The sequence below is a fragment of the Euprymna scolopes genome, chromosome 18 (genome assembly GCF_053919585.1).
Source record: "Euprymna scolopes isolate OS-2025 chromosome 18, ASM5391958v1, whole genome shotgun sequence".
In the NCBI taxonomy this organism is placed as follows: Eukaryota; Metazoa; Mollusca; class Cephalopoda; order Sepiida; family Sepiolidae; genus Euprymna; species Euprymna scolopes.
In genome coordinates this window covers 43168082-43194310 of record NC_136499.1, presented here as the reverse complement: position 1 = coordinate 43194310, position 26229 = coordinate 43168082, and the positions used below count along the sequence as shown (strand labels likewise).

Below are 26229 nucleotides of genomic sequence, written 5' to 3'. Positions count from 1 at the left end.
CTACTGTCTGCTTTGTCCTGTGGCAGCCATTGCACCGACTGAGTTTAGCAGTTGTACCAAATGATGTAGATAGTTCTGCACAAAATCTTCACTATAAACAACTCACATATGGATTTTCAAACAACTTAGTTGTTGTGTCGGACCTCATATGTTAAAATCACTAGCAGTTATCACATAGAATTAATTTATCATTAGAAATTTTGGAACACGGCTATTAGATGTAAGGATAGGTAATATGAATTATACTTAGTTTAATTTAGTTTTATGTAAAGAGAACAAAACTAATTATGGAAATTTAGATACCTCCAATTTTGTATACATTTGCACAAATTATCACCCATTTAGTACTGGCCAGGTTCAATGTTGCTTAATTTTGGTGATCTAGAAATACTATGGATCTGGTTAGATTTGAACTTCCCTTAATTGATTGCATAGTCTTCATTGAGATCAATTTCACCACCCTAATCCTATGATTAAAATGAACAGAAAGAAGCAAATTTAAAATATTCAGTAAATACTTACTTCAAGATAAGTAAATCGGTTCATATTTGCAGTCAGATTGAGATAGCCAGTGAAATCCACAAAAACAACGTCAAAACGCCCCTTGAATTCTTCTAATTTGGGAATATTGCCATCTTGCATTTTTTCAACGGGCAACAATGTAATTCCCTGTTCAATCCAGTCACTGTTTGCTACAAGTTAAAAATAAAAAGGTTCTTATCCAGAATTCAACCTAATTAAAAATACAAAATTTTTTTTTGATTATATATATATATATATATATATATATATATATATATATATACCTGTCACTGAACAAAAATGTCGTATTCCAAAAATTATGTAAATTGATTAAGTAGTTATTTTATACAGAAAATAATTTTTTACCATTTTTAATGATTTATAGTATATCGTAGACGTTATAAGGCTGATTTTAAAATTATTATCCTCTTTGGTTTTAACGGTGTACAAGGATTATTTGATACTGGAGATATTCATTAAGGTCCCTAGCTCCGCTCTGCGACTTTTAGTTTCAGAAGAGATAGAGTTTGAAAATATGATATTTCACCGTGTATAAGGATTATTTGATACTGGAGATATTCATAATCATACCCTATTTCCAAGAGAGGGGAGACATAACATGAGAAATATTTTAAATCAAGTCCTGTCTTGCTGTTATTTCAGATCATTTGAAACCATAGCAGCAAGTTTTAGTCTCCCCTCCATCAAGGCCAAAGGTTTTGGGGAAATATATATATATATATATATATATATATATATATATATATATATAGTAGAACTCTTGGATACGGCATTAAAAATTAGTAACAAAATACAGAACAGTATATAATACACATGTATATAACCAAATAACATAAATAATACCTTAAGGTGGGGCAAATACCATAACCAGAAACCGGAAAAATATTGTATTGCACATCGTAACCTGAAAAAACCCGTATCCTAGGGCCATTGTATCCTGGGATTTTATACTCATACATTATAATAAAATAGATTAAACAAAACAAATTCATAATGATGAATACATTTGTTTGTTTTTGTTATGAAAATCATTCATGGAAATTAACTATTTTACTATAAGCGAAGTATCGTTTTAAAAACAATGAGCAACAGAACTGAGGATTTGACCCGTAATTCAAGATTTTCTTAAAAATATGAACTGTATTTGTCTTCGATCGTGATGGATTTCATTCATTTATTACAATGAACTTTGTTACGAAAACTGCAGAATGTAAAGAAAGGAATTTTACTCAAAATCTAATGATTATTTATAATTAGTTACGAACAATTCTATTTTGTATGAAAATAAATGTCTATTTTGTGTTATAATTGTCTTAAAATTATTTGAATGCAGTTTCAGGAAAATTTTCTATAAAACAACAAAACAGAACCCCAAATATGCATGCAAAAATTTGTAAGGAAATTTTTATCAGAAAAATAAACCTGGATTTTGTGTTGTCATAATGCCCTGTGTAAGAAAGTTCTATCAGAAAAACTAAAAGTAATAAAAATGCAAGCATTTGGAAAAATTTGCAGTTTTTGTTTATTAACATTTGTTTATCTAATTGATAAATGAATATATATATATATATATATATATATATGTGTGTGTGTGTGTGTGTAGGTATGCTTTCGTAAATGTAAAGTTTGAAAAAAATAAAATAAAATAAAAACATGCGCATTAGGAATATTAGGATTTTTGTTACTTGTGCTGTGTATGAATTATGCTGAAAGAATAACATTTACAAAGCTATTCTTAACATGGGGAGGGAGGCTTTTTAACTGTTCTGCACTTTCACCTAACAATTTAATAAAAAAGAAAGATACCATATAAATTTAATTTAACTTTGAAACCCTATCTGAAATGTAATAGAGTACATAAACTGCAAAAACACTGAATATTCATTTGAAATTAATAATTGTTAATCTAATCGGTCAAAGAATAATAAAGATATATAGGTATGTCTTCTTATATTTGGATTTTTGTCTGGAATGCTTATTTTTATAAAAATAAAGAAAAACTCACACATTTGGAAGCGTTAGAATTTTTGATTTGCAAGTAAATATTTGTTTGCCTAATCGATAAATGAATAATAAAAATGATATATAGGTTTTTCTTCGTATTTAGAAATTCAAAACTGCAATTAAAATTTACATATTTTATTTTATTTTTTTATTTATTAATACAAAGATATAAAAAAAAAAAACTAAGTTGGTGTCATCAGCTAGAATTGAAATCAAAACATCTACCGTTCCAGCCTGATGTTTTCTAAACAACTTCAAGGAATGAAGCGAATATGCACATAAAACACAAAAATGTCGGCTTGTGAGAATGGACATTTTGCATGTAAATTTGTCGATGTCTGTGCGCAGTGTACATGTATGAAAAGACAGATATTACTCGCTATTAACCATCCTTGGTGCATGAATATTATTTCCTGAGAATTTCAGTGTTATGTGACCAGTAGTTTAAGAGTTTACCCGTTAGATATTTACACATGCACATACTCTTATTTATATAGAAAAGGTTCTATGTTAAGCGTAGCACAAAAAAAAAAGATTAACTTCTTTAATACTAAATAAAGTAGAAAGTGGATCTTCGGTTTACTTTCTGACAACCTTGTAACTCTTCCCATATTTTTTTCTCTAGTCCTCCTACTCCATAAGCAATGTTTCTGACAAAGATTGCTGTATTTTGGGGTCACAATCTATTCCATCTAACACTTAGCGTTGACAAGTTTTTGATATTGAAGTAGTTTTTTTATTTTTAGCTCCTTACATCATGTGGCTTCATGCTGTCTGAAGCTATTTTCATAAAAACTAAAAAAAAAAAGCCTTCATAAAGTAACATACTATATGAACAAGGGTCGCATGTTTGTTCCTTATACCTCACATAAAGCTATTATAAAAGCTGAAAGAGGCTTTAATGAATACAATTAATAAAACACTATATACTCTCATCCTAAAAAACCTTTTCAATACAAAAAAAGGCATCTGTTTTTAAGATTCATTTTTATCTATATACCTGTAAAATTGATTTTTTTTTAACTCTAACATTGATATTAAAAGCCTATGCTTTCTATCATTAAGAAACTTTTTAATATAATCAGGACAACAGTATATTCTTTTCATTGTTTTGACTCTCGAATGTGTATCTGTTGATATCTTACATGCTTTTATACAGAGTGATGTGGTTCTCGGTTGATTAACTGTCTATGTCATATATACTCGAGAGTCAAAACAATGAAAAAAAAGTATGCTGTTGTCACAGCCCTAATAAGTCATGGACATAAGAACAACTACATGAAGGTTAACTAATTTGCATATTTGTTTGCAAAAGGAGTGTTAATTATTTATTTTTATGGTTACTTATTAGACGACTGGTTTGATTTAACTATTATGCTAGATTCTATTATACATAGCTACTAATATCTGCATAATTGCATAGAATTTGAGATGAAAATGTTCTAACACATGGAAATCTAATTTATAAAACTCACTATGTATGTCTGTTTCCACATTTTCAGACTATCTCTTCCAAAACTAAAAGTTGCAGAGCGGAGCTAGGGGCCTCAAATGATTAGATTTTTTATGGACTATTCTTTTATGGGTCTTTAGCTGGTTAAAAGTTTTTAAGGGGTCAAAAATGAAAAAAATTGTTATACATTCATCTTAGTTTATTTTTAATCAGTTCATATGCATGTCACGTTGGTACAGTGTTAACACCATCAGCTTCGAATGCTACTGTTTTGCTTTCGATTCTAGCTGATGGTACCCAAATATATTTTTATTTTTTTTAATTTTGAAATCACGACTATAATAATATATACGAAATCTGGACAAATTAAAATACATTTAAGCATATTTTAAAACCAGGCAAACCCACCCCAGTTAAAAAAAAAAAAAATTTTTTTTTAACAAACTCACCTAAATTGTATAATGTTGTACGGAATACTTGGTAACTGCTCATCAATTTATTTAACTTTTTTTTCCTGAGTAAGTAAACCACAAACATTAGCATGATATATGTGGAAAAGGCGCCATAACCCTGGAAAAAAAAATGTCAGTATCATTGTAAGATTAGATCTTTATCTAAATTAAATTATTTCTGATATTCAGCATTTTCATCCCGGTTCTTTATAATTACTTCAATCTGATGTAGAACGAGGGAGTTTAAAAACATGACCCCCCCCCCCCAAAAAAAAACAATGAAAACAAAAAACAAAACCAAAACACATTTACATCCCTGAAACCAACTAATATTTTAGTTGATTCAAATCATTAATCTTTGCTGTAGAAGGGTTTTTCTACATTAAACATTAAGGTCGTTTGAATCGACCAAAATATTGTTTGGCTTTTGATGTATCTTATTTTTACTGATTTATTCACATACTTATGCATTATTTCATATACTAATATACAAATTGTTGATGCTTTTTCGTTATTAGAGCAAAATTTGAAAAGCAAAATCTAGGATTTCAAGTAAAACTAATGGTATCTACTTTAGTTATCATATCGCAGTAATAAACATACTCAAAGATTATTAAAAAATGTTAAAGTAGAAAATTAATTATTAATGAAAAGTTTTTTAAGACAGTGAAAATTGAGTTTTGCTAAATTGGCCTAACATTTCAGAAAATAATTACCTCCTTGTTAACGATTTGAACTCTGGTTTGATTTAGCAAAACTCAATTTTCGCTGCCTTCGAAAACTATTTTCATTAATAATTAACTTTCTACCTTATCGTTTTTTTATAATTTCTGAATACGTTCATTACAATGACATGAACATTAAATAGATACCACTGGTTTTATTTGAAATTCAATATTTCGATATCTGAACTTACCAAATTATATATACTCGATCTGTATTAACACTTTTGGTGTAAAAATTCATTATTGTACACAAAAAAAAAAAAAAAAATCGTAAAATGATCAAGTAGTTTTATTTAAACAAAAATAAATTTTTTTGGCTAAATGATGATTATCTCTCAAAGCTTTTTTTGTAGGACAAGATATTATTCAAAATAGTTTAAATTTTTGCTAGATCTTAGAAAGTTGTTCATAACATGTAGAGAGGAAGAATGGAAAAACTCAAATTCACTTTAAAAAATTTTTTTTTTATAACACTAAAATCTAATCAATTCATTTGGTGTACAATATTGTTATTCTCTCACCGATACAGATTTTTTTTTTTTTTTTTCATGAGTTATGGACAAGCATAACATTTCTTTTTTGTTAAACATCAAAATATTAGATTGATGCAAAAATAATGTTTTGTTTTATCAGATATATATATATATATATATATATATATATATATATATATATATATATATATATATTACACACACATACACAGTGCTGGCAAAAAAAGTTCACACTTGTAGTTTTTTCAAAAACTGCAAATTTAAGCTAAATTTAATGTAAGCGTTTAAACAATCTATACCTTATTTAATTTGCCTTTTATTTCTCTATAATTTTACCTGTTTATATTTGACTTTTAATTGAAATACTCTAGTGTTCACATAAATTTAAAAAAATAACTTCACATTGAGGCAAAAAGAAAGTTTGCAGCAGCAAATTCGATTATAACCAGCTTAAATTATCGCCCCTAAATCAGTTTAAAATATCCACCAACAAGCAACAAAGCATCTCTAATCGTAATTGTTGTTGTTCCAGGTTATAAAATGTAACATTTAGTCCATATGCCATGACTTTCTCTTAGTGATCCTCAAGAGCTCATTAATCTCCACCTTTCTGGTTTATTCAATCGAGAAATCAGTTGCAGATTGAAATGTGATGAGAAAACGGTACGGAAGACTGTGCAAAAGCATCAAAACACTGACAGTGTTTGTGATGCCACTAAATCTTGTACTAGAGTTATTTCTAACGGAAGACAATGGTATCAAGATCCGCAGCCTAAGAAACAGATTTGAAACAGCTCCCCAAATCCAACAACAGTGCAATCTTGTTAAAAAGGACTCTCTTTCTACTGTCAAGAACAGATTAAAGCAATTTAATTTGCGAGGATATGTTACAAGACGCAAGCCAATGATTTCTGTAAAGAACAGAAAGCGCCGTCTGGACTTCGTCAGATGCAATGAAGATCATGACTTCATATTGGTCAAAAGTGCTTTTTAGCGATGAAAGCAAGTTCAATAGGCTAGGCAGTAATGGTAAACAGTATATCTGTCAGACGAAATACAAAAAATTTAATCCTAGGTGCTCAGTTTCAATGTTGCAAGGTGGTGGAGGTTCAGTTTTGGTTTGACCAAGTACATTAATACGTTGACTGAGAATTTTCTACCCTACTTTGGTCAGAATTTGGATGACAATCCCATCTTCATGCAGGATAATGCTCCCATTCACACAGCTGGCAATGTCAAAAGGTTCCTGGAAGAGCATGATATTCCATGTTTGGATTGGCCTGCACAATCTCCAGACCTTATTGAAAACGTGTGGCATTACATCAAGCAACAGCTACGCAATGATAAAATTTCAAATTTGGAAGCACTTTGGACAAAAATTCCAAAAAAGTGCGATGTCCTTTCCCCGGAGTATTGCTGCAGTCTAATTCAAGGAATTCCCAAAAGATTTTAGGCTGTAAAATTGTAGAAGGGCTATGCTACTAAATATTAACTAGTTCGTTGTGTTCCTGTTGTATTTGTGTTGCATTAATGTCCTAAAGTTACATTTAAATAACAATTTTCCATTGTGCGAACTTTGCTTTTGCCTCCTCAATTTGAATTTATTTTTTTAAATTGACATAAACACTAAAATATTTTAATTAAAAGTCAAATATGAACAGGCAAAATTATAGAAGAATAAAAGGCTAATCAAATGAGGTCTAGTTTAAACAGTTACATTAAATTTAGCTTAAATTTGCAGTTTTTGAAAAAAATTACAAGTGCAGACTTTCTTTTTGCCGCCTGTGTGTGTGTGTGTATATATATATATATATATATATATACACGTAAAAAAAAATTTTTTTGTACCAACCTAATATTATATTACATTTGATCATCACATAGAACGAGGCAAATGGTTGGAAATGTTAAATATCAAAATGTTAAGACAAGAACTTACTTCAGACAACTGCCTTTGGTGCAACCATATTTTCAATAAAATGATTCCATCTTTTAGATGAGAACTGTCAAATCCAAAAGTGGCTGCAACTGATTTGGAATTATTTAGCATAACCATATCACTCATTACGGACATGTTGTGCAATGGAGTTGGATTGAGGTGTTGTTCATCAGTATCTTAAAAAAGAAAAAAAAAAAAAAGAAAAGAAATGTAACGCAAGAGACATTTAAACAGAAAACAATGTTATTAAAAAAGTATCAGGGTCTGTTAGAAAACAAGTCTTTCTAGAATATAATTAAATATTTTGTATTTAAAAGGGAAATTGAATATTTATAAAAGGAAGTCACATTGTACACGAAAATTGTCTTTCTTGCTCCTAAAGGATTTTGAGAAGAGTTATTGCATTTTTATTTTGAGACCATAATAATGGGAAAATATTTGGTACAAGTCCAAGAGTTTAATCTAATTTAAAAAAAAAAAAAAAAAAAAATACAGAAAAATCTTTATAGTGTACGTATGCGTTACAGAACAAAATGTCATATTCCAAGAAAAAAAAAAAATCATGTAAATTGATCAAGTTTTTTTTTTTTTCTAACTCAGAAACTCAAATTTTATGAGGTAGTGAAATGACAGGTTTTGATCTGCCATGTTTAAAAAAGAGCAACAACTAAATTTGAAACATAGAAATTTTAAAATTAGCCTTGTAATTGTTTACAATATATACTATAAATTGCTAAAACTCATAAAAAAATGATTTTCTATATTTAAAAAACTACTTGATCAATTCATGTGAATTTCGGAATATGATATTTTTGTTCCGTGAGGAGGTATATACATCAATGATTTTTCTGTATATTTGTTTTTTTTTTTTGTTTTTTTTTTTTTATTATTTATGTTGAACTCTGGACTTGCACCAAATATTCCATGAATTCTTGCTCAATGACAGACGATTAAATATGCCCTTATTTAAAAGTAATGCCTTTTCATTTTATTTAAATAATTATTACTGTTGCTCTAAATCGTTTTCATCCAATTTATTTCTTCATATTTATGTCTTACCACTAACAAAATACCACCTTATTTCATGACCAATCAATTTCAGAAAATTATACACATCGCAAACAAGAAAACACAGTATTAAAATTGCTCTTGTTCAATTGGCATTGTAAATGTGTACTGTGCCAAATTATACATTGCTAAAACAACAAAACTATCTGTTGTTGTCCACCCGTTTCATAAATTTCTGCTACCGATATGATAAAATTACTTTTACAATGTTTTGGTGGCTGGGTTCAGTTTTCCATGTCAGCTTTATATAAAATACTAGACTACCCGTGACCTGTTGGGTCAGTATGTTATATTAGCTTTAGAATTAATGTATGAGCGTGACACTTGTGACTTGAAGAAAATAGTTTTTTCTGACATAACAAAGATTTCTATGAAAGTATATTAAAATGAAAAAAGAATATAGATAGATTTCTAGGAGTCGTTCTGCTTAATTGGTTATTTTGGAAAACAAAAAACAAAAGAAAAACTTATAGCCATTGAATTATAAGTGGCTTACCATACTTATAGGTAAGTGTGCACTGAACAGATACCATAATACTTAAAGGTAAATTCAAATTTTGATATATCTTGATTTAAACGCAAAAAAAAACAAAAACAATTGGACGCTGAAAATGTACACAGTAAAACAATGTTTTATTGTCGCATTGATTATTTAGTATAAAATATATCGTATATATGAAACGGGTTGATGATTATATGTATTATTTGTTATCACGTTTTGCATTTGCTTCCCATATTTTGAAGTTTTTTTTTATTCAATAAATTTAAGATATTCGCTTTTCTAAGGACGTCCGTTTGTTTGAACGAAACCGATCCAACGATTTGTGTTTATTTGTTTATGATATTATGGGTTTATGTTTGCATGCGCAACCGGAAGTTGTAAACCGGATATTGGGTTACAACACCTGTTACAAGGTCATTTGAGTTTTATAATTATATAAATTTCCTCTCCTTGAGTTGTTAATATTAGTTTGATAAGAAGGTTCTTGTGGGATTAATTATTTTGATTCCAAATGATGTATTTTCAAATAAGTTTCAGACCAGACTCAACATCAATCTAACTAGAACTGGAGTGTCAATGTGATTACGTTGTTTATACCAATTCATTGATTGCTAAAAACGACAAAACTATTTTCATTGCTGACCACTTGTTTCATGAGTTTTTACCCAAGGATAAGACATTAATCCGTTCTGGGATTGAGATCGTAAGGTGAAATCGCTGTATGGTGGGGCTTAAGCCAAATTTTATACAATACCTATTAAAAATTAGTAACAAAATATGGTACAGTATATAATACGCATATATAGAATTGAATAACATTATAATACCTTAAGGCAGGACAAATACCGTAACCAAAACAAAAAAACATGTATCTCAGGGCACTGTACTTTTATGTTTAGGTAGCTGGGTTCAGCTTTCCTTAAAATGCAATACTATCAACCCCATGGAAATAAAATAGAAAAAAAAAAAAAAAAAAAATATAACAAAAGAGAAAAATAAGTTTATCGGCACAACAAACGTATAGGAACTTGTTCATAAAGGAGCACAAAAGAAAGGTAAAATAAGATTGTTAATCAAGGTGTGAAATGAAAGGACAAGACAATATAGGTCAATAAGTTTAGAGTTAGTGTTTGCTGGCAGTCTTGAGTTTGCGACGGTTGAGGATAGCTCGGAACAGATCGGCAGGAGCTGACATATCTGACTAACACAGCCTTGGCAGATAACTAAGATGCAGACATTAACATTCAAAGGGTTGACAATGTCACAAAACTGAGCTTTAATCTATGCAATCCCGCAAAACATTCACAGCAAACACTCGTCTAGCTACAACCACTTAATAATTTTCTCCACTCTCTATCTGTGGCTAAATCTAAACACAAATTCCATGGACAAAGTTTCTTTCCTAGAATTGCCCACATGTGGAACTGTACTGCGGGGTCTGCTATTCAGCTGACTACAATATGGTTTATGCATTCACTTTTTGCGGACCGTTATCCTCATCTTCATAGTTGTTGTTAGAGACACTGACAACTATGAAGATGAGGATAACAATCAACAAAAATGAATACACAAATTACAAGCCTCATTTCAAAGGATTCAAAATAATAAAAAAAAAAATACATAATACACTATGCTTGTTTCAAGTCCAATATAAACAAGTTCTTGTTGAGTTGTCCCCGTAAATGATCAATTTCCATCACTCCAGATCAATATGCTGTTTTCTCAGTGACCACCATACACTCGTTAACTTTAAATCTTCGAGTGGCCTTCAGGGTTGAAGTCAGGCCTTCCCGGTATATATAAAAAATTTTATTCTCAAAGTGTAAGCGAAAATAATGAGCAATTGGTACAAAATTTGTTTTGTTATTTTTTTATCATATAGTTACTGTTTAGCAAGGTCCAGAGGCCACTCAAGGACAAAAAGCTCAGCAGAATCGTGTTCCACAGACAAGCAGTTCCAGGAAAGAAATTCTGCTCATAGTTTAGTTTTAAGCACACATAGATAGAGAGTAAGGGAAATTGCTGATAGTGGCTGTAGCTAGTCGGGTGTTTTTTGTGAATGCAAGGGGAACAGAGTGAAGCTCAATTGAAAATAATGAAAGCAGAGACAAGCTTGCAATGTCTCTTCTATGAGAAAGATAGCAGAAAAGAGAAAAGGACATTGCTCACTAGATTTTGAAGTCAGTTTTATTTTTTTTTTACCCAGTCCAGGCAGGAAAGGTGGCTCTGAGCAGCTTCTCTCTAGGTGTGACAACAGTACTCTATCTTAGGATATATTTGGCTCTTATTCAGGAAGCGGATTGCATTGGGTTGGTTGGTTGGTTGTTTTACGGCATATCAATCCTTTTCAGGTTATTTAATGCCGAATCCAAAGATTCCGAAGAAAAAGTTTTTAATAGAACATATTTGTTGTTTTTGAGTCGGTTTCTATTTAACCCATAGTTGAGACCCTAACAGGTACTACCACTCCGGGTCAGAGTGGACCTGGGAGCAATGGCAATTAAAGGGTGGCTCCATACTACCCGCAAGCTGGGCCTCACCACTGGATATAGTTTAAAGTAATATCCAGGACTGATTGCATTGGGAGTAAGATATCTACTTGTGCGATAGAATGATCCAACTAGTTTCCCACCGACCCTGGCAATGGATTTGATGCAAGTGTTCCATTTCAGAGCAGAAGTGAAAGTCAGTCCCAAAAGCTTGTCAAAGCATGGTGTTTCCTCAAGACAAGAGCCATTCATTTTAATTGAGGCCAGGTGAGGATTAGAACTTTCTTTTTTTATGTAAGAGTCACCACTTATCAAGGCCCAGAGACCACTCGAAGATAAGGGTGAAAGAGTGTACAGTCGTCAATGGGACAATATAGTAATTAAAGAGAAGCTTGGTTTTAGATGCATTAAAATTAATCAACCTTTTTCCCTATTGCACCACATACTCAAGGTCAGAAGAGAGATGGTCAGCAAAATTTTGGTCAGGATGCTGTCACACTACCGTCATCTGCATAAATGTCTACAAATGATCTAAGAATGTGATTTGGGAGATCGTTGATAAAGATGAGGAATAGAGTTGGGCCGAGGATAAAACCCTGAAAGACACAAGTGTTTACAAACCTTTATCATCGTCCATGTCACCATAAAACCATGTATTTCGGACATTGTTCTTAGAAAAGTTGAATCGACTCATTTGGAAAGTCGAAGGAACTGCATGAATGTGAACTTGACAGCATCTGCCTTTGGAATCTGAAAAGAAATTATGAAAAAAATAAAAAATGAATGAGGAATTCTGGGTAATTTTTCACTGAGAAGAAAATAAAAACTAATTCCTTCTGTTAAAATATAGATATATGCAAATGCAATATTCTGAATGGAAATACATTTTACTGAAATATACATATATACACTAGCAGGTTGCCCGGCATTGCTCAGTCAGAAGATATGCTTAAATATAATAGTATAATTCATGCAGATTATGTATTTATTTTAATAGACAATTCTTTATCGATTATTATGTGGAACCTAATATATGGTAGTGAGATCAAAACTAAAAAATATATGTGTGTATGTGTGTATATACATATATATGATTACCTCATTTAATCATACAAATTAATATACAAAGATATAATTTTATGCGTAAAGTTTTCAGTATGCTTCATAATCGTGAGAATTTGCCATAAGCCTGACGAATTCTCATGAGAATGAAACGCGGAATAGTCTGTGTAGCTTAATTGCCATATTTTCATAACTTACTACTATATACACATTATATATATATATATATATATATATATATATATATATATATATATATACACACACATACACACACACTCGTGAGCAAAAAAAAAAAAAAAAAAAAAAAAAATGGGCCAAACAAATTTTATATATTTTATTACACTAAAAGCTATATTGAACAAGAACAATTGAACAAGGAAACTTAAACGAGACTAATAACACAGAACAAGACATTTACTTTGCTTAGGATGGAATCGCATTCCCTTTGGATTTTTTTAAAAGATCAGTTTGAAGCTTTTGAGATTAACCAGTTCATTTTTTTTGTTTTGTTTCACAGGCTGACTTTTGAAAGCATTTGACTATCAAAGTTACCAGAATTCTCTGCTTTCAGAGCAAGATCAATCTGCTGAAGTTAACAGATCACTTTCCAGTCTCATTTTCTTCTTCAATTCTTCTACCTGCTCAAGGCCTGTCTTTCGAGTTTTTGTCTCTTCTCTTCGCTTTTCTAGGTACATTTCATACCTCAATCTGGCCATAGAGCATGAAACAAAGAGTGTTGGTAATTGGCAATGAACCACCCCCATCACCCTGCTGTTTTAATCTGGTCACAAATAATCCTCTGTGCCATTAAAGTCTCATTCTTCATAATCTCTCCACCTCTATTTCCTTGTTTACCGAGAATCCTCTCTCAATACGGGCCTAGCCATGAGAGAGTACCAGACCAGTCTTCACAACTTCAAGCAACTTGCTGTAACAGAACAGTTGATCAAGCCTGTCATCTTAACTAATGTTGAAATTTCTCTATTATTTCTCTATTATTTCTCTATTATATCTATTATTTCTATATTATATAAAAAGCAACAAATCTTAAATGTAAAAGCAATAAAAAACTGCATTTAAGTGGCAAGTTATCGTAAAGTGCAAGACTGCAGATGCTGGTGTCATGAGTTTGATCCTTGCTGTAACCCATGCTGATGACTGCTGAAAGCTAGAAACATGCATGTCCATGGGTATATCTTTTATAGACGTAATAATATTTAATTATGAAAAAGAAAAACATGTCCCATAAAAAAATAAGGCATGACTCCATATATATATATATATATATATATGAATAACAAAAAGAGCTAAAAAAAAAAAAAAATGCTAAGGTAACAGAAAAATAAATAACAGCTTTTCAAAACTTAATATTGTTAAAAAACAATATATATATAATATAAAGCTGAACGTGTGTGTGTCTGGTCATGAATAGGCTCCTATATGGTTGACTATTATAGAAAACTGATCACATATGATAGATGTATCGAGACACAGAAATGGGTATGTTTGATCTGGCAGAACGGTGGTTCATTAAAATTGTGGGGGTCTGCGTTCGCGCCTGGTCCACAAAGTATGGAAATAAAAAATTTAAAAAACGTTTACAAGTGTTTTTGATGTAGATGTACATAATAATACTTTGATAAGTATGTTTTAACTTAAATAGGGATGGTATAATAAAATTGTGGGGTCTGTGTTCGCGCCTGGCATCCATAGAATGGAAATAGGCACAAACTTTAATAAAGACTTTTCATATCTATCTTTGATAATTATGTTTCAGTTTGAAGAAATATGGTATAATAAAATTATGGGGTGTTCGTTCGCACCTGACCTCCATAGAATAGAAATATGTCACAAAGTTTAACAGGGTTTTTTAATATGGACCCACAGAATATTGTGATAAGTGTTTTAGTGTGAACAGGTATGGTATAATAAATTATGGGGTTTATCTATTTTATTTTTACTTTCATCATATTTTGCTTTGGTTTTGATACCCCAAATTCGAAGCTATCTTTACAACCCTTCCTTTTCATAACCTATCATACTTTCATAAATCAGAGTTCATTTTCTGTAGGCTGTCAACCCTAAAAAACCTTCACCAAATGGACCAAAAGCGCCTTCTTTGAATCTAACTTTGACCGGACACTTTGAACACTTATGGTTGGAGACAGGATGTCTGAGACCAAATCACTCTGAAAAACACATTTAGTATCAGCAGAGGTAAAAATAACTTTTCAAACTCCCATTTTAAAGAAAAACTTTTTACGAAAACATCTGAAGAGAGCACACATAAGCTCGAAACGCGCTATAAAAATATTTTAAAATAAAAATATGAAAACCTTTTAAAAAACCCCACAATTGTTGATGGCTACACTCTTAAATATATATATATATATATATATATATATATATATATATAAAAACATTGAAGAAATTTACATGTTTTTTTTTTTTTAATTAGTATTTATGATTAATAAAAAAAGTAAAACAAATTTCTTATTTTAAAATGAAGGTTTTCCAAAAATCACATCTGCAAATTGTTGGGGATCAGAAGTGAAATGCCCCCCCCCCCCACCCCATCTCATGGAATTTCTCTGGCAGAAAATTCTAAAGTATTCCCTCACATAATTGAGATATTATTTTTCTTCATTAATTAATAAATTTTGTAGTTTTAAGTTTCATTGTTACAGTGTTGCTTTTGTGTACGTTAATTCACAAGTTTAATTATTTTGTTATTTAATAATGTTTTATTTTTAGTTCTTAACTTGTTTTCATTTTTTGATTGATTGACGCATAATAATTTCTTTTTTTTTTTTTTTACAGTGATCACCACTTATCAAGGCCCGGAAGCCACTCAGGGATAAGAGTTATTGCAAGTACATTACGTTAGTGTGGAGATTTGATGAAGTGTTTACTTAAGGGGGCGGTTCATTAGGAATTTGTTAACGTTGGACTTGAAGACATCCAAGTTGTAGTCTAGTGGGAAGCAGGCAAACGGAACAGAGTTCCACAGGCATGCAGTTCTAAGAAAGAAGCTTTGTTCATGGAATTCGGGTCTTGATTTAGGCACAGATATAGTGGGGGAAATTTTTCACAGTGGATTCAGCTAGACGAGTGTTTGTTGTGAAAGATTGGCGAGGGGGGACCATAGATTGTACCTGCCATGGAAATAACGATAAAACAAGGATAGGCTCGCAACGTCTCTTCTGTGGGAGAGAGGTTGCAGGGTAGAGAAAAGGGCATCCCCCACTAAGCCACGAAGTCTATTTTGTACTCTGTCAAGGCAGGATAGGCTGTTTTTAGCAGCTCCTGCCCAGATATGGCAACAGTATTCCATCTTTGGACGTACTTGGCTTTTATATAGATAGAGAATTGCATCAGTAGTGAGATATCTTCTGGAGCGATAGAAGGATCCCACCATCTTTCCAGCGACCTTGGCAACAGACTTGATGTACGTGTTCCATTTCAGATCAAGAGTAAAGGTCAAACCCAGAAGCTTGTCAAAACACGGGGCCTCACCCAGACGAGAGCCATCCACCACAATTGATGCCAGATGGGGATCAGAGCGTTGATGATGTAAGGATAGGAGTTTGGTTTTGGATGCATTAAAGGTAACCAGCCACATCTTCCCCCACTGAACCACGCGCTCGAGATCAGAGGAGAGAGAATCAGAGAGAACTTTGTCATTTACAGCCTTTAATGTGTTGCCGTAGATGGTCGTGTCATCAGCATAGATGTCAACGAATGATTTAATTGTTCAGGTATAGTACTCACGTATTATTATTACTTCACATTTTCAATTTGTTAATTGACTTGTTTCCTTTTCGTAAACTGTTTTGGTAATTTCAAACGGTTCTTGCGGAGATCATAATTCAGGTATAGTATTTATGTATTCATTTTTGTTATTCAAATTATTATTTTCATTCTTAGTTTGTTAATTTGTAATTAACTTTTTGTAAACGTCCTCAGTAATTGCTGGACTATGCTCTTGTGGAGACGAAGTCTTTTTTTTCTTTTTTTTTTACTTAAAATATTTTCATTGTTCGTAGGATTATTTTAGCGTCCCAAATAACTCATGAGTAAAAAAAAAAAAAAAAAAAAAAAAATGGTGATATAAAAAAAAGGAAAGATTAAAGTTATAATCATTCATGTATCTGTTTAAAAGTGGTGAAAATTTAATACAATCTATAAGAATGGTAGCCTTTATTTTTGTGCCTGAATTAGAGGGTTCTGCTTTGTTTGATTTACCTTTTGGGTTAAATAATCTAGAAACAGTACCTATCCTTCAACTGTTGAGATAAAAAAACTAAGTCTGCAGGGTCCTACTCAATGAGTGAAAAATTTAATTTCACCATGACTAATGTTTGTGCAAAAGTAAAAAAAAAAAAAAAAAAATCCAAGGCATGGTTATTGAGAAAAGTGCGAACACACAAATGGGAGTGAATTACTAGGCCCTTTATCGGGGAACCAATAAATACTTTACCTGTAAGAGAAATGACCAATATAGGTTTGAAGTGGTCTCCCTTGTGATACGTGAAGTGCATCTCCTTATCGACAAATGGTTGTTCTTTCAAATGGTTGGCAATGGTGACCAGATACAATGCCCGTTTACGAATATAACGGTGATTCATAAAATCCTTCATCTGGTAAAATTTCTATGGAAAAACACAAAAAAAAAAAAAAATAAATAAATAAAAAATAAAAAAAATAAATTTATGATATATCAGGCTATCCGATATTGCCTGGTCGTAAGATATGATTAAATATAATATTTTAATTCATGTAGATTACATATTTATTACAGGAACAATTCTCTATCGATTATTATATTAAATTAAATGTTATAACCCTTATCCCTGAGTGGCTCCTGGGCCTTGATAAGTGGTGATCCCCATGTAAAAATATATATATGAGAGAGAGAGAGAGAGAGTAGTGAGATCAAAACTAAAAGAAAAAAATATACATGACTTGGGTGCCATCAACTAAAATCGAAACCAAAACACACAACTCTCCACCCTCATTCCCTAGCCCCTGAACCACGCTCGTGCATTTATAGTAGACTACCCCTGACCAATTGGGTCAGTATATGTTATAACTACCTATGGAATAGTGAGTATATAGAATTAAGGTATAAAAATGTAAATATATAGGATTAATGTATAAACGTGCAAAAATTTAATGCATACTCGCAAAAACAAACATGGCGACCAGTGAAAACACAGATTATTTTGGATAATAAAGGTCTTAACATTATTGCCCTTAGATTAAATGAAAAATCTTATATAAGCGGTGTGATCCGTTGAAAAAAAAAATTGAAAAGACGAAAAGAAGAAGAAAAAAAAAAGGATGGAGTGTGTGTGCATTGTACAGTTCCACCCTAGTTTTTATGTGCGTATGTGTGTGTTGACAGCCATAAAAATATCAGGAAATAATTGATTAAGTAATATTTAATAGACCATTTCAAAGCAAATCTCAATTTTTTTAAAGCCCCATCCCCTGTGTAACCCGAATATAAGAGATTTTCTCTGGCCCCAAATTAGAGCCTGTGTTAATGTACAGTGTAACCCGGGTATAAGAAAGCTGTAGGGACCAGAAAAGATGTCTTATATCCAGATTACACTGTATAATGAACATATGTGAAAGTTTGGCCAATTTCTGTTACTAACGGTAAAGTCAAAATGCTATTTATTGAAAGTTACACAATAGATGCACATTTTTTATATTGCTAATGTATGCAATATTAGTCAAAAGGTTAACTAATGTGCATATTGGTTTTGAAAAAAAAAAAGAAAAAAAAAAAAAAAGAAAAAAAAAAGACACTATTACTTTACTATTTGTTATGGTTTCTTTAATTCAGTGATTTTGACTTTAATACAACAAATAGTTCTATTTTGCCATAGTTTTGGTTTTAGAATTTGTATTCAAATGTTCCTTTCTTTGCAGAGACTGACTGTTTTTAAAAAAAACTGATCTGTGTATAATTTGGGTTCTAGTCAGCTAACATACCCCCTAACTTCCGGTGTAGGCAAATCAGTTCCTTCACCCACCCACCCTCACACTTATATCTTCCCTGTGCATATACTCTTTATTACGGTTTTCTGATCATTCTTTTCTTTTTTATTTAATACTCATTGATAAGTTTTTTCAGTCTTATTTTGATAAGGAATTATTGAAATTAGTTTTATTTTTTAAATTATTGAAAACACTTTAACATATTTTAAAACTATTTTGGGAATATTATGTATTGGATAATTTTATTTTTTATGATGTTTGAAATTTGGTTATTTTGATTTCAATAACTTTATTTTTACACTTTCATAAACATATATATCCATACTCCTATAAATTTGTGTATTGATATTCATATTAAAAACCCTTTTTTCTATTTATTTAAAAAGAAAATACAACTTTGTTATATATGGATTGTGGAATTGCATTCATCTGCAAAAGATCTTGCTAATTTGCATATTCTTTTAAACATTCATTTTAATTAATTCCTTATTAGTTCTTCAGTTTTACTTATGGGATGATCATCCTTAGTACGCATAAACTTATGTGTAATTATACTCATGCAGATATTCTACATGATTTATACTTGTGTAATATTTACATAAAAAAGTTATAAGCACAAACCTCACATTATGTTTAAAAAATTTTGCCGAACAAACTCCTGTCAGTTTTTGGTCTACAAACATGAAACTTAATATATAGGGTATTTGAACTCATGCAAAACTTTATATTTGGGTTTTTGCCAGGGAAAAGCGATGCTAAACGTTTTGGTTTTGATTCTCGGTCTAAGATGGCGTAAGAGTCATTTTTCTAAAAACTTTAAATCATTACTATATATTCGGTCCAATATAATCTAATACGAAATCTGCATTAATCAAAATATCCTATTTAACCAAATTTTACGACTGGGAAATGCCGAGTGGCCTGATAGTATTACATAAATTAAAAAAATAAATAAATAAAAAAAATTATTTTTAATGTTAAAAAACTTATCTTTATAACTTCATAAATATATTTCGTATAAAATTTCAAATAAAATAGCAATTAAAAAAATTTTTTTTCTTAAAAGTGCAAAATAAAGACTAATTGTGTTATTCTTATCTGTATAATATTCTTATTGCATACTTTTCAATAATGTACTTATTTCATTTCAATAAATCACTTCACAATAAAAATACAGTAAAAGTGAAGGAACCAATTTGTCTTGTCACCACTTCTGGTAGCGCTATGCCGGAAGTTAAGTATGCTAACTGACTATAACCCTTATTTGTAAAACAGCAAATTCTTTTATTTATTCATTTATTTATTTATTTTTTTTTAAATAAATTTACATTGAAATTATTAAAATATTAATGTTCATATACTAGCAGGCTGCCCAGAATTGCCTGGTCGTAAAATAGGCTTAAACAGGATATTTTAATCCATTCAAATTTCATATTATTATTATAGTCGATTCTCTATAGATTATTATAGTGTATCCAATATGGATTTCCAAAGTAAAAAGATTTGGGTGCCTTGGAATCCATCTGAGCTATTATCAGATAAGTAATTAAAAATGAATTGACTAACCTATAAATGTATATTTGACCCCTTAGCAGCTATTTTTACTTGCTAAAGACTAAATTGAATTCGTTCCACATGCCCTAATCCTCTATATATCAAATTTATAGACTAAAATTTAAAAGAGGAGTTTGGTAGAGACTGTTCCTCAAACAAACAAGATCATGTATATTACATGAATAAATAGAAAAGATTTTATTCTGTGTTTACAAAGTCTAGAAAAAAAAAAATGGATGTTAAATAACATTAAGAAAATTGATAAAGAAAAAAAAAAAAGAAATAAAAAAAAGAATTAATTTACCTGCGGCATCTCAACAGCTACATCAATTCTGGATTTGTTTTTGATGGCTGTACCCTGTAGGAAACTTCCAACAATGGTGACCGATTTAGGGGGATAAAAACAAAACATTCCTCTTACTTTGTGAGGGTTCTGAATCAAAGGGACACACATACCAAGATTGTTAACCCAATTCTGTTCAACCAACTGTTCAGAAAAAAAAAAAAAAAAAAAAAAAAAAAAAAAAGAAAAAGCCAAAATTATATAAAATAAGCATATTTTAAGAAAATAAAAATGCATGAATACAAGACAATGTAAACAGGTTCTTAATCTAGTGAGCTAAAAAGACATTTTAGAAAAGTAAAATTGCATGAAAAAGGGGCATGATTCCAAGCAAAAAGAAAAAAAAATATCTTAGGTCACTTATTCAATGATTGACCAAATACAGGTTAAAAATAAATTAGAAAATACAATTAAATCTCCAATTTTAAGGGGTTTTTTTTTATTTAAAAATTAAAAGTTGGAAAAAATTGTTTTTTTTTTTTTTTTTAAATGTTTCAAAGTGAAAACAAAAAAAAGGGATAACTTATCTCTATATAAATAAAATGAACTCATTTTTTTCCCCCGTCTGATTTTGACATTAATAGGATTAAAAATCAAGATATTTCATGCAAATATAATATGCACAAACGGCAGAACAATATCTGAGGTGTGTTATAGGCTTATTATTTCTCAAATTCCTCGATAATCTTAGATTTCTATACTTTTTCTGCTGAGAAGTCACGGCCAAAATCGGTTAAGATCAATGGAAGTGGTAAAATATTTTCTCTCTAATAAATTCCTCCTCCCCCTGCCACCACTTAACACCGTTTGGGTATCGTTCACAAGGAACAGTTGAGAAGAGAACACCGGTTTGGCTTCGTAGTTCTTTCATGTGAAGTTATTTAAAATCACTAAACTAAGCTGCAGTGCTCTGTGGCGTAGTGGTTAGCGTGCTGGACAATTCACATTATATTTTCACGTTCGCGCTGACCTACCGTAGTCGTTTTTTTTTTTTTTTTTTTTTTTTTTTTTTTTTCCTAAACAACTGGAATGGACTTTTCTTGGTGGCCGAACTGTTAACGTTGCAGATGTTTTTTTTTGTTTTTTTTTTCACACTTTATTTTCCTACTTTTACTCATGACTCCGGGTTTGATCCTTCCTACTTACCTACCATAACATTTTTTAAAACTCCCCCCCCCCCCCCGTCCCGGAAACAAACCCCCGCTAGTTGTGTAATAAAAAGGAAATACCGGATTTTGGGGATGAAAATGTCTAAAATTATAGATGAAAAGAGAGAGAAAATCGGAAATGCAAAATTATAAGACACTTGCAACACCTGAAAATAACGACTTACGTTATATTTTTGCCCTTGTGGCAAATCTAACAGGATCTTTTTCAGTTGCTCTATGCGTTTCTCGATTCGTAAAGACTTAATGAGAGACAACTTCATTTCATGCAAAAGTTCATTGATCTGCAAAAAAGCATCAAGAAATAAAACGTTTAACAGTTTTCTCAAGAAATTCTTAAAATAATGTCAAGTTTTATGGTTCGAACAGGTCATATAACAGGAATCATTAATAGAAAATATTTGAATATATATTTTAATCAGTCTAAAATTTATTTCTTTTTTTTTTTTTTCAAAGGGCAATTCAACATCAGAACCGATTAATAGTACATTATTAGCAATTGGAATATCTATAATGGTTTATAGTAATATCAAAACAATCTTAGAGGATCGTTAATAAGTTGAATCTTATGGGGTGTGTTCAGAACTCCCTCAATGAAAAAGAGGAAAAAAAAAAAAAAAAAAAAAAAAAGAAAGAAAGAAAGAAAGAAAAATCTGTACGACTGAAAAGAAAACATTGTATACCAAGAGTCACATAAATTGATAAAAGTTTTATTTAAAATCAAATTTTATGGGTAAACGACAAGTGACAATCTTGCAATCCCATCTTGAAAACAGTTTGAAGGAACAAGAGAAACAACTCCAAATTGTGACATTTTAGAAAGCCATTCTTAACATAGGGACTGAAGACATTGGAAAAACTCAAATTTGCTTAACGATATTCTTTATAAAAATAAAACTACTTGATCAATTTATGCGATTTTTGGTGTACACTATTTTTTTTTTTACGAGTATGTGCAAAGATTTTTTTTACATATGGGAGGGATTTCTGAACAAGTACCAATCCCATAATACTTATCAATAGTAAAAATAAAGCTCACATAAGTTATGGATTAAGAAAAAAAGTTAATGTAAAAATAAGTTTAATTCTTAGAATAACAGCAATTTTCAATATGCTAACAATAAAAAAACACCATTAAGATAGCTGATGCCACTAATGAAAACACCATTAAAATATCTGATGAAAACAAAATCAGCATAGGTGAAAAAATAATCTAAACTGATTTTTTAAACAAATGATATTCATTGCAACCAACTCAAAAAGTTTTTTTTAAAAACAAAGAAAAAGCCCATGCATGGTAATTCTTGGCAAGGTCGCATGAGATTGCTAATCAATTGTGATCCCATTGTTGCAAATTGACCACTTGTAGATCTGAGAGTTCATTAAAGTTTTCCTTGATGGTTGTTTGTCCAGCTGTCTACAGACATGTTTGTACCACCCATATAAACATCAATTTTTTTCCTTAAATTTAGATAGCATACCTGCATTCTGAAAAGCGAAGAATGATGAAGATTTTCAACTTGTTTGTATTCATTGATCTCTTCCACTGTTGGCAGAGGGACATTCTCGGACTTGCGAGACTTCTTTGCTGGAGGCTGATCCGACAACCCACTGTCCTCATTTTCTCCAGATTCTTTGTCCATCTCACTGGCATCAGATTCAACATATTCTGATTTGGAATGCTAAAAGAGGGGAAAAAAAAGAAGAAAAAAAAAAGAAAGTGTTTTGAATCAGTAAATCTTAAGAATTATAAAATTCTGGACTGTTCAGGCATCCTTGGATCCTGTAAAAGATAAGATTACCAAGAATTTTTCACAAGTTTTAGTTTCGATTTTGATGGCACTCAAGCCATTTTTTTTTTTGACGAAATCAGAAATATGTATGAAGTTTTGAACAGAACCCTTTATTTAACTTATAGAGGGTAATTGCTCTCATTCCATCAGCCATAACCGGCTAGAAATTTTAATTTGCAATTCTGTTCTTTATACCACTAAAGGGTATAGCCACCTGTGCTTTCCAAGTAAACTGAATTTTTTCCCTTATAGGGAAAATTTGCACGGTTGGGTTCATTTTGTTTAAAATATTTATTATTTTCATTTTTTTTCGTATGTAAACAAAATGAAACTTTCTGTATCATTACATTCATTTTTCGTTTTGCTTCGAACATTTATAGGATTTAATTACAACCAGAATGTGGCAAACAAAAAACTATGAAACATGAAAAATTATAATTAGGGCCACCCAAAAAAGTTGTATTTATTAATCAGGTTGTGTAATTTGACAAAGTAATTATATAAAAAAATTTCATAAATCAAAATATTTAAATTTCATGTTATAAGAGCATTCAATGAGCATTAATTACAATTTTTAGGTTGACCTAATTATATAAAAAATTTTTTTTTACTAAAACGAAACGAAAAATATTTTATATAAAAATTTGGACTCCAGCCCTTCCTGGCTATGCCCCTTGATATTACCTTCACTGAGAATTGAGCCTTCAACTTTCAGAATTGATTATTACTTAGCATTATATCCATTACACCACAGGTTCTTGTAAGCCATTCTAGTATGAATATTGGGAACTTTAGACCTACTTTGTTTTAGATTACTAGTATCACTATTATTTCTCTCTCACATATACGATTCCGATTTCGATACAATTAGACGGTTCCTTTTCTAAATTCCAGATTCCAATTCTTTTAAAACCTCTAAATATTTATTGTTTAGATTATTTTTAGATTACTATAAAAGCTCATGTTATAAGTGCATATGTTTTTGCAAGCATAAAAATACACTTTGGGAGGCAAATATATAGATTTTAATTTTACTAACAGTTTAAAATCAATAAATATTCATTTTATCATTAGTACCAGCAACAGAAAATCCAGTTTTACACACACACACACACACACTAAAAAAAAAAAAAAAAAAAAAAAAAAAATTACTGGACATCCATATGTCCAAATTAATTGTTAGAAATCATCTCACTTAAATTTTTTTTTTTCCTATAGTGGTCTAGATCCTGAGGTTCTTTTTTATTTTCAAGATTAATTATATAAACAAACAACCTTTGACCGATGTGTACATGTTCCTGCAGACATGAGAAAATTAAAATAGGTTTCAATATTTACCATAAACCTATTAAAAATCATATCAAATACATTTTAGTAATTACATTTTTTGATGAAAATATTGAATAAACAATGCTTAATTCAGTAAATTTGAGAAATTAATCTTTCTTAAAATTATATTGATTTTATTAACATGAAATTTAAGATTTTTTTTTATAACATAAGAAATACTCCCTACTCCAAAATTTTTTTTTTTTTTCATTTTTAGCATTTATGATGCCTTATTTTTTATAAAAAATATTTAAAAAAACACGAAAAAAAACAACAAAAAAAACGAGTGTTTTCTTTTTAGTACCTTGAGATATAACTTTAGTAAAAGGTGCTTTTTGTTTACATAAATACATTTTTACTAAGATTAAACAAAATAATAATGGGTTGATTAGATTTTGTAATAGTTAATAACTACTGAAACTTTCATTAAAATTGATTGATTTCCTGAATTTTTAATTGAAGACGGGGGTTAAAATCTTTTTATATTTTAGGGACCATTCATTCATTTTGCACATACCTAATAAAAATGGTTATTTTTCACTGAACACTTTAGAAGACTGGTGAACACTAAGCAATATTTTTGGTGTTAATTTTTGGATTAAAAAGTTTTTTATTTAAGCCAACAAACGACTAAGGCAAAGAAAAAAAAAAATCAAATACACAATAAATAACTGTTATAGCCAATAAAAATTACAGCAGACATCTACGAGATTGCCACCACCACCACCTCTAAATTACACAATTTTTACTTTTTTCTAATTGATTACAGATCAAAAATATTTTTGAAAAAAAAAAAAAAAAAAATAAAAGACTTCTCTCGGGGGATCATTTTTCAATTATAAATTTCTATTAAATTGCACACTCTCTGATTATCATCTAAAAAAAAAAAAAAAAAAAAAAAAATGAATGACTCTCCTGTGACCAGTGAATATTCCTGTCTAAAAAAGGGGTTATGAAGAGAACTTTTTTAATCCCCTTCTCTCCCTATCTCATGCATCTATCTATATTTCGACCACATCTCAATTCCAATTATTTAAAAAAAAAAAAAAAAAAAAAATCTTGAGTTGGAAAGAAAGTAAAAAGTTACCCTAGACAGATAGAGACAGGTAGATGGATAGATAAGAGAAGGGAGGGAGTTGGAAAGAAATTAACCCTAGGTGAATAATTAGAGAGATATAAATAAATGGAAAAAGGGGTTAAGAAAGTTCTCCTTGTAATTCCTTTTTTAGATGGGAATATACACTGATCACATAGAAGTCACCATTTTTTTTCTAGATGATGGCCAGAAGTAGGTGTTCAAT

The 26229-nt window shown here is 30.4% G+C and overlaps 1 protein-coding gene across 3 annotated transcripts in view; it reads right to left on the bottom strand.

Annotated features, from left to right (window-relative positions):
• Positions 1 to 26229, bottom strand: part of LOC145297592 (nucleolar protein 6-like) — a 94688-nt gene that overhangs the window by 31106 nt on the left and 37353 nt on the right. For all 3 annotated transcript variants that reach the window (XM_080143643.1, XM_080143642.1, XM_080143644.1), the window contains exons 2-9: positions 23288 to 23488; positions 21974 to 22090; positions 20602 to 20784; positions 17215 to 17386; positions 12291 to 12419; positions 7611 to 7786; positions 4450 to 4570; positions 523 to 692 (exon numbers count right to left, since the gene is read on the bottom strand). In XM_080143643.1, the coding sequence (XP_079999769.1) occupies positions 523 to 692; positions 4450 to 4570; positions 7611 to 7786; positions 12291 to 12419; positions 17215 to 17386; positions 20602 to 20784; positions 21974 to 22090; positions 23288 to 23488 (1269 nt within the window). The remainder of the gene's footprint in view (positions 1 to 522; positions 693 to 4449; positions 4571 to 7610; positions 7787 to 12290; positions 12420 to 17214; positions 17387 to 20601; positions 20785 to 21973; positions 22091 to 23287; positions 23489 to 26229) is intronic.